Below are 13,716 nucleotides of genomic sequence, written 5' to 3'. Positions count from 1 at the left end.
TCTCCCAGCCAAAGGCCCCCTCCAGCCATCCTTCCACCTCCCCACATCTCCCTCACAGCCAAGCTTCTTGAGTTGTCTTCTCCTGATATCCATGCTTCCTTTTCATTCATCTTCATTCCACTGAAATATAGCTTCTACTCTCATCACTCCACTGAAACTCCCCACCAAAATTCCCAGTGCCTTCCTTGTTGTCAGATGGAATGGGCACCCTCCAGGCTTTATTATTTCTTGAATGTTCTATAATTTTGCATAACCCCCCTTCTTGTAAGATTTTCTTCCCTTGGTTTCTGTGATATTCTTGTTTTCCTTCTAACTCTGTAGACAATGACGGTGTTCCTAAGATTTCATCCTTGGTCTCTTTCCTCTTCTTACTTTAAAGCCCCTCTTTGAGAAAATCTCACCCCTCCAGTTGCTTCACATACCATCCACATACTGACAATTCATACATCTATGTTTTTATTCCCTTTCCCGAGCCATAGACTCATAAATCCTTTCATCTATGGACCTCTTCAATGAATGTCCCAGAAACAAAGACTCAACATGCCCAAAGGTGCATTTAGTACTTTCTGCCACCATCCTCCCAAAAACGACAGCCCCTCCGTCCCCTCAGCTCCTCTGTCCTCTTCTTTCTGAATGGCACAATCGCTATCAAGTTACCCAGGCCTCTGGCTTTTTCTTCTCCCTTTGACTTTCATATCTGATCTGTCCCAAGTCCAAGGGATTTGGCCTTCTCTATGTTTATTCAAGGAGTCCACTTCACCCCGAAGCCACTTTTTTTTTTTTAATTTTTTATTTATTTGACAGACAGAGATCACAAGTAGGCAGAGAGGCAGACAGAGAGAAAGGGGGAAGCAGGCTCCCTGCCCGGCAGAGAGCCCGATGCGGGGCTCTCTGCCCTATGCGGGTCTCAATCCCAGGACCCTGAGATCATGACCCTAGCCGAAGGCAGAGGCTTTAACCCCTTGAGCCACCCAAGCGCCCTCCTGCAACCATTTCTAACTGGTGTTGATCTTCCTCCTGTCCTCAGTCTGCTTTCCACACTGCACAGAGCAGTATTCTACTCTGTGAATCATGGCCAGTAGTACTGCTGCTTAAAACCTCTCTGCAAACCCCCACCATCTTCAAAATGCAGGCCAAACTCCTTAGCATGGCAGTGAAGGCCCTCTGTAGCTGGCCCTGCCCACTTCCCTGTCTCATCCTTCAGCCCTTCCCTTCTATCACCTCCCCTCCCCCCACCCCAGCCAAGGTGAGGATCCCACTCTAGCAGGCTGCAGGGACTTTATGGAAGTTTTCTTCCCAGCCCCAAATCCCTCTCCTCCTCCCCTGGGTCTGCCCCCTCCTGTCTTCATCGCTTACTGCCTAATGGACCTTCAAATCTCAACTTAGACATTTCTTCCTCAAGGAAGCTTTCCCAAATCCCCAGCACCTACCCACACACAAACACACCACGGCCCCCAGTCTGGACCAGAAGCTTCCTCTTATTTGCTTCTCTCACACCCTTGCTCACTCTGGGCCCAACACTGTCACTGTCTCTTTACTCGTCAGTACCCCTCAGCGAACTGTATACTTCATGAGCTTCGCCACTCTGTTCCCGTTGCCTAAGCCAGCCTAGAGCATCCAACACATAGAAGGAACAAACACATAAATGAACAAAAAGTCCTTCTTTCTGGAGAGCGTCAGTTTCATAAGGAAACTGAGCATAATAAAACCCAAACTTGCAAAAGTGGACACATAATGGGGCATTTTTTCCTTTATAATTCTGCAAGGGACTTTCTTTCAAAGACCCCCCCCCCCCGTATTTGAAATTCCACTTGATTTACAACTATCATTTTATTTTAAAAAGCTCTCGCAAAAAATGAGATATGATTACATCTAATAATAATGGCTCTCTTTCTTTCGTTGGTTGCACTTCCTCAACCTTGCCTCCTAACGTGGTTTCTGCCAATTTTCTTGGATTCTTTTCTCTCCATTCTTTCCTTGGAGACTTAGAACCTTCATCATCTTATGCTAATAGAAGACCAAATACATGGGGCGCCTGGGTGGCTCAGTGGGTTAAAGCCACTGCCTTCAGCTCAGGTCATGATCCCAGGGTCCTGGGATTGAGTCCCGCATCGGCCTCTCTGCTCAGCAGGGAGCCTACTTCCTCCTCTCTCTCTGCCTGCCTCTCCACCTACTTGTGATCTCTGTTTGTCAAATAAATAAATAAAATCTTAAAAAAAAAAAAAGAAGATCAAATACGATGCAAACTTTTCCCTAAAGGAGCAGATAGGAAATATTTTTGGCTTTGCAGGCTAGGGGTCTCAGTAGCAACTTGACTTTGCCACGTGGCTGCATGAAAGCAACCACAGAAATACCTAAATGACCGATAATGACTGTATTTCAAGAAAACTTTGCTTACAAAGCAAGCAATGGACCAGATTCGGTCCTCAGACTATAGTTTGGCAACTCCTGAAATCTACCCTGAGCCCAGACCCTTCTGAGCCATGAATGGAGAACAACCTTGTCATGTTAAACCACCAGCAAGGGGGCAGTGTAGAGAGGCAGCATGGGCTCTGCAACCAGACTGACTTTATTTATGTCCCAGCTCTGCCACTTTCTAGCTCTGTGATGTGGGGCCAGTTACTTAGCCTGTCGGTGCTCAGTTTCCTCCTCTGTAAAATAGGAATCAAACATAGTATCTCATAATAGCATAATAATAGACAGTTTAAATGTCAATTCCATTGAACAGTGTCTGTACTTATAACTGTTGTGTAAATGGTACCTTATAGGATAGTTAAGGGTCCCTCTGCTGTGTTCCCCACTAGTGGAAGTGTTATAGCAGTGAGACTGACAATAAAAAAGGAAATTTTCATTCTCTTAGTATTGGGCCATACCTTGCCCAGGGTGATATTCTCTTTGACTCATTCAAATCAAAACCGAGCCTCCCCTCCTCCCCTGGGACAGTATCTTTTGTCCCTGGTCTGTGGATTAACTCTTGAGTCAGTTTACCTCCCAACTTTTAAGTGCCTTATGCCTACCTCCCAGTGCCACAGGAGCTCGTCGCCCAAATTAGTAGTTTAAAAGTACAACATTTTGATTAGGTGGGACATCACACGCTGGGTATATGGTTTCTGAAATGCTAGCCCCACAAATAACCCTGAAGGATACATAGAGTCAACAGACTTTTGACAGTGGTAAAAAGGCAATTCACTGGAGAAAGGACAGTATTTTCACCAAATGGTACTGGAACATTCGAACATCCACACGCACAACGAATCTCCACCCATACCTCACGAAGGTACCTTTTATGCCTCATGCAAAATGGATCCTAGAGAAAGCACTGTAAACAGATGGTGGCGACAGTTATGCAACATTGTTAATGTACTTAATGCCACAGACTTGCACATTTTAAAAGGGTTAAAATATAAATTCTTTGTTGGCATATTTTACCACAAAAAAAAAATTAATGGATTGTAGACCTAAATGTAAAAGCTAAAATCATAAAACTTCTAGGATAAAATATAGGAAAAAATCAACACGACCTTGGGTTAGGCGGAACGTTTAGATATGATACCAAAAACATGATCTGTAAGAGGAAAAAATGGTAATTTTGATCAATTTTGAAAAATTTTCATTTATGAATTTTGAGGGGCACCTGGGTGGCTCAGATGCTTAAGCATCTGCCTTTGGCTCAGGTCATGATCTCCGGGTCCTGGGATTGAGCCCTTTGTTGGGTTCCTGGCTCAGCAGGGAGTCTGCTTCTCTCCCTCTGCCTCTCTCCCCTGCTCATGCTGTCTCTGTGTGTCTCTCTCTCTGTCTCAAATGAATAAATTTTTAAAAATAATGAATTTTGAAAAATTATCAAAATTATTCAACTTTATAAAAATTGAAATGCATACTCTGAAAGACACGATAAGACTAAAAAGCTGGGAGCGCCTGGGTGGTTCAGTCGGATAAGCATCTGCCTTCAGCTCAGGTCATGGTGTCTGAGTCCTGGGATTGAGCCCCACCACATTGGCCCCCTGCTCAGCAGGAAGCCTTCTTCTCCCTCTCCTGCTCCCCATGCTTGTACGCTCACTCACTCACTCTCTCTCTCTTTCTCTTTGTCAAATAAATGAATAAATAATAAAATCTTAAAAAAAAAGAATAGGAAGCTAAACCATAGACTGGGAGAAAATATTTGCAAACCACATTTCTGACAAAGGGTTTCTGCTCAGAATATATCAAGAACTCTCAAAACTCCGTAAGAATTTAAACCATCCAGCTTAAAATAGGCAAAACATCTGAACAGTAAGAAAGATATATGAATGACCAAAAAGCACATGAAAGGATGCTCAACATTACTAGTCACTAGGGAAATGCAGATTAGAACCACCAGGAAATACCACGACATCAAGAGTTGGCAAGAATGTAGAACAGCTGATGCTACCGTATATTCCTAGGGGGAATTCAAATTAGCGAAGCTCCTTTGCAATTTAGGTAACAACATGGCGGTTTCTCACAAGGCAAAACATGTACGTGCTACATACAGGCAGCAATCCCACTTCTAGTATCTACTCAAGAGAAATCTCTGTTCACACAGAAACCGTATAAACCCGATTGTTTATAGCAGCTTTATGCATAATCACCAGAAAGGGAAACTATGAAGATCTAGCAGGTAAGTGGATAGTGTGTGATACATCCTACAATAGAATATTACTCTGAAATATGAAGGAACAAACTACTGCTTCAGGCAATAACATGGATAAATCTTAAATGCATTTTACTAAGTGAAAGGAGCCAGACACCTCCCACCAAAACCTACATCTTGTATGATTTCATTTATATGACTCTGGAGAACGTGAACCTATAAGGATGGAACAGTGATTTCTAACATTGGCTTAGGCTGGGAAGGGGTTAATCATAAAGGGACAGCATGAGAGAAATTTTCAGGTGACGGAACTGTTTGGAGTGGAACCATGGTAGTAAATACATGACTCTCTGCATTTGTCGAGACCTACAAAACTGTGCTGTACAAAGTGAATGTTGCTGTATGTAAATTAAATAAAATCAACCAGGATTTGGGGGTGGGGGGATGAAATGCAGGCAGTTACCAGTGAACCTATGTTACAAATGAATCAAATAACCACACTGAAGAGGCTAGGAAGAGCGGACCTAGATAATTTGCCTGGGGAGGGGGAGGGGTGCGGAGTGTTTTAACTGGATACATAAGGACACACACACACACACACACACACACACACACACACACACACACTATATAATTACAAACATTGTGTTCTAGTTGGTAAATTTGTGGAATTACTTTATATGTATACTAGAGATGAGCAAAGAGGTAAATACATTGTAGAAAATGGGAGCAGGTTTTCTTGAGGAGAAAGAAATGACAAATATGTAAAGGGGGAAGACAGGTGGTGGTGCTGAATCGGAATCAGGGGGTATTGGTGTATTCATGGCTTTGTTTAATATATATACATATAGACGGGTATGGAAATAAATACAGATGTGTGTTATGTGTGGCTTAGTGTATATGCAGACAGACAGAGGTGTATTTCCTAGCTCTATCCACTGGGAAGGACTAGAAGCAGTGCCAACCCAACAGTGATGGGCAGGCCAGCACTCAGACCTAGGCTTTCACTCTCCTTGGGAAAGTGTTTGATGCCTGTGGCGCCAGAAGGGAAGAAAGGGATCAAACAAATAAAAATAAAAGGCGGGGCACACGTCAATAGGGCACAGCGGTGAATCTGAATGAGCTCCCATAACCAAAGCTGGAACTTGAATAGCAAAATAATGGTAGCACTGTATTGAATAAAATAAGCCTCCAGGATCCCTGTGAAGATAAACAACTGAATAAACAAACAAATAGGGGAGAGGGACCACCCTCTTCCACAAAAGAATTCCAATCAGGAAACATAGAAGGACTGTGGGAAACAGAAAATCACCATTGAAACATGACAGTAATAAGGGTTGAGGCAAGACCTCAGTAAGATCACGGTATAAGATGTAAGATCATGCTATAATTATTGGGCAGAATAAATAAGGTATTGGACAAAAAGTTTAAGCAGAAATAGGATATTTGCATAAAACATCTCCAAAATATGTAATAATTACAAAGGGGAAAACAGTAACTTTATAGTAGGTAAATCTGTCAGATACCACCTTGACCAAGACAACAACGTAATACATGTTGACATCATGTGTCCCTGATATGTGCTGAGAAGGGCATATCCGCTCTGGCATCTTTCCCAGTAATCATGACAAAACACCAGACAAACCCAAACTGAGGGACATTCCACAAAACATCTGAGCAGGACTCTTTAGAAGTGTCAAGGTCATAAAAGACAGAGACTGAAGAAAGGTCATATCTTGGGAGAGATAGAGAAAGACATGGTAACACAAAGTAGGGTCCTGAATTGGATCCCAGGACAAAGAACGGGCATTAGTGAAAGAATGGGTAAAATATAAATGTGATCTGTAGTGGAGTTAATAACATTGCACCAATGTTAATTTCTTACTTTTGATAAAATTTTGCTATGCAGGATGTAAAGACAAAGGGAAGCTGCATAGAGTAAACCGGAACCTTATTATTTTTGTGACTCTGATACAGTCTTAAATATTTCTCTTTTTTTAAAGATTTTATTTATTTATTTGACAGACAGAGAGATCACGAGTAGGCAGAGAGGCAGGCAGAGAGAGAGGAGGAAGCCGGCTGCCCGCTGAGCAGAGAGCCTGATGCAGGGCTTGATCCCAGGATCCTGGGATCACAACCTGAGCCAAAGGCAGAGGCTTAACCCACTGAGCCGCCCAGGCGCCCCTTAAATATTTCAGAATTAAAACTTTAATTTAAAAAAAGGATATTCTATGGGGCGCCTGAGTGGCTCAGTGGGTTAAAGCCTCTGCCTTCGGCTCAGGTCGTGATCCCAGGGTCCTGGGATCCAGCCCTGCATCAGGCTCTCTGCTCAGCGGGGAGCCTGCTTCCTCCTCTCTCTCTGCCTGCCTCTTTGCCTACTTGTGATCTCTGTCAAATAAATAAATAAAATCTTAAAAAAAAAAAAAAAGGATACTCTGGGGCACCTGGGTGGCTCAGTCCATTTAGTGTCTGCCTTCAACTCAGGTCATGATCTCAGGATCCTGGGATGGAGCCCCTCAAGGAGCCCACTTCTTCCTCTCTCCAACCCCCAACTCGTGCTCTCTCTCTTGCTCTCAAATAAATAAGTAAAATCTTTTAAAAAATAAAAAGGATACCCCTCAGTAATAAACTTTTAAAATAACATATAAAAAGAAGTTGCAGATAGATTTTATGATATTAAAAAGAAAGAAAACTTTAAAATTATGGTTCTTGAACATTTTTATTTCTCCAGAATACTCTTTCCCCCGAATAAATAATTGCTGTCCACCATCATAAAAAGAAGCTCTGATTAAATCACGCTCCTGTTCAAAAATCTTCAGTGGCTTCCCATTGACTTTCCACTGCATTGAATCTATCCCTGAAATTGCTCTGGTATTTGTTGCCTCCCTTTTCCCTGCTACTCCCTGCACCCTATACTCCCCCAAACTCACCTGGGACTCTGCTGCTTCCTTTATTCCGCATTCCTGGAAATGCCTCTGGCCAGGATGCTACTTGCCCAGAGCCCACAAATGCTCCCCAGCCTGAAGAAACCTCACCTTCCCTTGAACTCAGTCTCCCTCATGACCGTAATCAATTTCTAGTAACTGCCTGGTACCTCTGCCCAGTGGCTATTTAGGGTGTTGTCCTCCAAATTTTCTAAGTCTCTCTTTGTGCGTGAGACCACGTGGTGCTGTCCAGACAGAGCACCTAGAGTTTAGACCAGGACCAACATACTTTCCAGTCCCCTTTTTTCTCCTTTAAGGATACTTCCGTATCCTCTGCACCAGCATGGGAGTATACCAGATGCCCGAAGAGTCTCCAGGACACATGCTTACCAATTCATCCTAGAAGCCAAGCACTCCCCCTGGTCTGCTTGGTGTTTCTTTCAAGGAAACACATGATATTGAACCACGGGAGAATGGTGTTGCCATGCTGATTTAGGGTGACCCAGATTTGTTTTATGAACGGCAGCTCTGCCAAAAATGTTTGTGCATGACCCTTACACCCTAGGGGTAGCTGTGTCAATTTCTGTCTTGTATGATACTTACCCTGAAAGGTCCAGTCCATAATGATGTCTGTACCCCCTCCCCACAGTGGTTGCCTACGTCAGTGTCTCGTACATAATAGATGCTCCCTAAATCTTACAGAATGAATCCCTGAAGGAATGAGTAACATCTCAGATATACATGTTTCTTTTGGTCCAAGATTCTAACTACGGTTTCTCTAAACAAATTCCTAGATTTTCGTCATTCTTCCGAGTGGCAAAGAGGGATTTCCAACATCCCCCAGCCCTCCAGTCACTGACCTGACCGTTGATGTGCTGAAAGCTTATCAAGAAGGAACAAACACGCCTCCAGATTCTCTTGAGAGTAAACTGCAAGTGAACTTCAACTCCAAGGCATGTGAAAACAGCCCAGCATGTGAGTGATGGTTGAGTGGTTTCAAGTTAGGCAACCCGGTAATTTGGATTGAACAGTGCTTTAGCTGCAATAAATTGTGGTGATAGAACATATGTTTCCCAGGCTTTGCTTTTGATCTTCTGCTCCAAGGTTGAGGACACTCTCCCGAGGGGGAAAGAAAAAAGGAAAGAGAACTGGGTGGAAGAAAACGGACTTCACCCATCATTGAAATATTTCGTACCTGAAGCACAACCACCTTGAGAGAAGAACATGGTGGCCGCTCTTCACAGTCACCTGACTAAGGGCCTTGGGCTTGCTCCTGCCCTGGAGGGAAATGCACCACCACGGAGAGGCCCGCCCACAGCACCAGCACACTCACAGCCAAGCCTGGGCTCGGCCCCCACCGACATATGAGAAAAGAGGGCCTGCCAGAGCCACCAAGAGGGTGGGAGGCTGGCTGCTGTTGCCAGGTCCACCCGCGTGGATCACAATGACTGCATGAGGTCATGGAATGTTGAAGAGGTGAGATGAAAGCGGCTCCTGAGTCACAAAGTCGCAGGCGGATGGGCGTCCTTTCGACGGGGCTCCCAGGAATCGGGCTGTACCACTTTCCCTGATGTTCCGGGGAAGCAGCGACTTCTCCCAGACAGAGTTGGGGTCCACTCCATGCCTGTCCTGTTCCCACCACAGCCCATTGTCCCCAGGGCTTGCTGGGATGGAAAGATAACTCCAGGCCCCCCTGGGATTTATCTGTGCGAAGGGCAGGGTGCACAGACTTTGAGACAGAAGTGAATGGACAGGTGTGCTTCTTAGGGGAGCAGCAGAGAGGTGGGGAGAAGCTGACAGCAGCCACCAGGAGGGCCCTGGAACCATGGACAATGATGAGCCTCTTGAGCCTGAGACACAAGGTGAACAGGCATCCTATCTCTCATCTCTCAGGCCCTTCTGGGCTGTCTCAGTGTAATACCCAGGGATCACATGGACCCCGAAGCCCCCTCCCCTCCTCATGTGGGACCTCTCCTCTAGAAGCGGGATGGAGTATCACAGTGACTTGGCTTCAGGGCTTCTCAAACAGGGAGTGAGAGAGTTGGATGTAATGATCTGCTGGAATTGGCTTGTCCTAGCTCTGGCTGATTTTCTTTTTCATTCTGTGAAAGAATGGGTAGAATACAAATACGATCTGTAGTGGAGGTACTCAGCCATGTTGGGAATATTTACACCACCCAAATTGGCTCATACTATAAATCAGGATTCCGCACCCCTGCCCTGCCTTGAGAGCCAGTTAAACATCTACGAGCATTCTACGCATTGGATGGAATTCTCAAATTGTAGGACTAATGAGGATATTAAGACTCAGAAAGTCATCACTTTTCGATGGCTGAGTTTGATGGCTAAGCCGCTGTATGTCTTCCAACTGCTGGGCTATGGCTCCGTCCAGCCCTTATCATGTAGACCTTGTCTTACCCTCTTGGAAATAAACACTGGAGCTTGGGTTTATGGATAAGGACTAAGAAAACACAGACCTGCATGGATTCATTAGGAACCCACTATCTTAGAACCTAGGGGGTTAAAACTTGGGGCCACCACCACAAATGCTCAGCCCACCCAAAGAGTATATTGGCCAAGTTCTGATGGGCTCCTGGTGGCAGAGCATGGCTCCCCAAACATTGCATCCCACAGAGGTGGGATGACTAGCTCTGGACCCTTGTGTGAGGTTTTCAGGAACCCATGCTGATCCCAGATCAGTGGTCCACTGGCAGAAAACCCATGTCCAGCGAGTGTAGGGACTGGTGGGAGGAAAGCAAAGGGCATAGATACGTACTCAGTAATTAATTTCAACCCCAGCAAGATTTTGCAAGTCCTTCCTTCTTCGTGGTCCTAAAATGCTGGATTGGAAGGGAGAGAAGCTAGGTCAAGTTTTTAGGAATCAAGTTATCCTTCTTTCTCCTTGGGACTGTTCCTGTACCCCCTCATTTGACATTTGACCCAAGTCACCTGCTCTACCCTGCCCCGCCCCGGGCCTTCAGCATGGCTTGTGCCCGCCAATGAGGAAGCCTAGGCATCGGCACACATCCTCTCCCGGGAAGAGTGAAGCAGACCCTGAACCCCACCCAACCCAATGAGAAGGAAAAGAATGAGCAAGGAGCCAGTCTCCGAGATGGGCCCAAAGCAGGGAACCGGGCAGGAGCGGGGCGGGTGTTCAACACAAGACCCTGCGGGCCATCAGGGGGCAGCACTGGGTCCGGGAGGGGCGGCCCGTAGAACGGAGCCCCCTGGCGGGACTGAAGGCACACTGCAGTTCCACGGCACCCCGAGCCCGGTGAGGCTGGGGCGTCAGAGGCTGTGGCCAGGACCGGCTGACAGAGCAAAGGAGCCAGGTCGGGCTCCACGTGAAAGGCCCACAGCTTTCATTCCCAGCATCAGGAGATGAGTTTTTCTTCCAGATGAACCCGAAACAGACCCAGCGCCACAGAACAGCGATGAAACCCTTTACTGTGAGGCCGAGGCGTCCGTGGGTGTGGATAAAGACAAGGCCGCCCGGGAGAGCTCAGAAACAGACCTGGAGATCGAAGGTGAGAGCGGGCCCTGGGTGCGTGGGGTGGTGATGCGACCCCTTCCGCAGGAGCTGGAGGCTCTGCTCTCCGGGGTGGGCCATGGCTCTGGCCGGCGGGCTGTCCTGCACAAGGAACGGGGCAGCAACCTGGGGTCCTCCTCGAGGCCGGCCCGGTGCCGTAGCTGTAGCTGCCCTGTGCTCGTGGCCTCCCCGGGGAGCAGAGCGGTCACATCAGCTGGTTGGAAGCCAAACCCATACATGAATGGGGATTTCTGGCTTTCTCAAGGTTTCCGCATGTGGCATCTTCTGTCATCTTGGCTAGCGTCCCAGGAGGTAGTCTTATTACCCGCCTTTTAAGGAGGAGGAAACTGAGGCTTACGGAGATTGTGTGAGTTGCCCAAGGCCACAGAGAGCTGCTACCATTCGCAGATCCCCTGTCCGCCCCACCCTGCTGATCTGCTTTCCTGCTCCATGTTGTGGGGTCCCCGGAGTGTCTGTGGCCCACCTTGCCTCCTGGTGGCTTTCCTCTCTACTCACATTCAAGGCCTCGGTTCTCCTACTTGAGAGTTCGCCCTGGACAGAGCGAGTGTGCCTAGGAGGGGGGCGGACGGAGAAGGAGGGAGCTCTCTGAGCTGCAGCAAGGACTCTGTTATCGCAAATGCCTTTACCCTCTCCCTCTCTGTTTCCCCAAGCAGGGAAGTGCCCAGACCCCTTGTGTAGCAAGGTGAGCTCCGCGCTCACCCCACTGATGAGCTAGCCTGGGACTTCCAGCCTGAGGCTAGCCCAGTGGCCTTCCTCTCCTGTGCTCTGGCCTCCGGGTCAGCGAGTTCGTAAACCTCCCCACCCACGATCAACACACAGCTTCCCCTCCACGCACGCCTCCTTCCTGACCCCAAACCCACCCATGTCTTGTTGCTCTTTTTCCGACTTCTTTCCATGTCCAGACGTACTGATTAGCATTTTCATCATCAGTACGCTAATGTACTGATGTTTTCAACGTGGTACTTTACCTGGCTGGCGGGGGTGGCAGATAGAAACTGGACGTTTTCTCCCATTTTCCTGTTTTCACTCCATTCTTCTCCCCCACCCCCCAACTCCCCACAAGAGATAACACTGTTGCAAGCTGCCTCCGTAATACAGTGCTGGTTGGTGCCTGACTGGCTCAGTCTGTTCAGCGTCTGCCTCCGGCTCAGGTCATGATCTCGTGGTCCTGGGATCGAGCCCTGAATCGGGCCCCCCATTCAGCGGGGTGTCTGCTTCTCCCTCTCTCTCGGCTGCTCCCCTAGCTCATGCTCTCTCTCACTCTGTCTCTCAAATAAATAAATAAAATCTTTTTGAAAAATCAGATAAGGGCTCCTGGGTGGCTCAGTGGGTTAAAGCCTCTGCCTCCGGTTCAGGTCATGATCCCAGGGTCCTGGAATCGAGCCCCGCATCGGGATCTCTGCTCAAAGGGGAACCTGCTTCCTCCTCTCTCTCTCTGCCTGTCTCTCTGCCTACTTGTGATCTCTGTCTGTCAAATAAACAAATAAAATCTTTTTAAAAATAAATAAATAATTTTTTAAAAAATCGGATGAACTCCCACCCTAGTGACCACAGCTAGAAAGGGTCAGCAGAACGAAACAGAGCAGAATTAGTGCCAAGGACAAAGGCGGGGCTTACCGACCCTGCCGTGGCAAACAGACATCTCCAGTGGCAACTGTGCTGTGCTGGGACAGAAACCCAAGGCCCAGCTGCTCTGGCTTCTCATGTCCCTGCCTCGGGGACTGAGGTGCTAGGAACAGGGCGGGGAGGGCTTCCGGGCAGGCCCGAGACACGAGCCCGGGTGCAATGGCAAGCTGGCGATGAAGCCACAGAGGAGGGAGAGAAAGCAGGACAAGTTGTCACCTGCCACATGCCATTTGTCCTATGCCGCAGTGGTTGTCACTCGGACGCGATTTTGTACCCCAAGGGACATCTGGCAAACGGGGCCGGGGCAGGGTGGAGGATGCTACTGGAGGGTCACTGGCAGAGGCCAGGAATCCTGCTAAATATCCTTCAAGGCGCACGACAGCTCCTCGCACCCGAGAATTAGCCGACTCCATTCTCTCGGTAGTGCGGAGTTTGAGAGACTCTGCTCTCCAGCCGTCCTAAGGAGAAGGCCAGTTAGGAGCTGTGCCTGCAAAGTCAACTTCCTTGTAGGGTTGTCCTTTCACCAACAAAGCTCTCATTGTCTGCCCCAGAAATGCCCGGGGTGGGTTGGACAAAGGCCCTGGCATCCGAAGGAAAAACAGATGCAGGCTTTAGACCCCGGCGGGCCGTGGGAAGCCTTGCCATCGAAGGGGCTCACTTAATGAGGGGACAGCTTCGAGGGCGTACGGAACCCAGGGAGGCCCACTGCCCGTCGACCACAAGCCAGGCAGGTCTAAAGCCCAAGAACAAAGACCTCAAATGGTTGGAATGGAAAGATAAATCGCCATATTCTGCTAGCTGGTTTTAGCTCTGATCAGCTCTTTGTGATTCGGGGCTAGATTTGTCCTTGGTAAAGGAGTCATGACGGTCCTTTTTGGGAGGAAAAATGACATGCAAGTCTCTGAAAGAGGAAAGCCCCCTCAAATACAAGTTTGTTCGTTTCCAGCTGATTTGGGGTGGGGAGGGGGTCCTCTCCACCTTGCACTGATTGGTCACCTTGAGACGCC

The 13,716-nt window shown here is 47.6% G+C and overlaps 1 protein-coding gene across 1 annotated transcript in view; it reads left to right on the top strand.

Moving 5' to 3' along the window:
- The window catches only part of LOC111148784 (leucine rich repeat containing 74A), a 44,185-nt gene that overhangs the window by 2,434 nt on the left and 28,035 nt on the right, over positions 1 to 13,716 (top strand). The window contains 2 exon segments of the mRNA XM_022505595.1: positions 8,328 to 9,239; positions 10,915 to 11,060. Of these exon segments, the coding sequence (XP_022361303.1) occupies positions 9,154 to 9,239; positions 10,915 to 11,060 (232 nt within the window). The 5' untranslated portion in view covers positions 8,328 to 9,153.

The sequence above is a fragment of the Enhydra lutris genome, unplaced genomic scaffold (assembly GCF_002288905.1).
Source record: "Enhydra lutris kenyoni isolate GAN:26980312 unplaced genomic scaffold, ASM228890v2 scaffoldscaffold20, whole genome shotgun sequence".
Taxonomy (NCBI): Eukaryota; Metazoa; Chordata; class Mammalia; order Carnivora; family Mustelidae; genus Enhydra; species Enhydra lutris.
The sequence above is the reverse complement of the archived record's forward strand: the minus strand, read 5'-3'. Positions and strand labels throughout refer to the sequence as shown.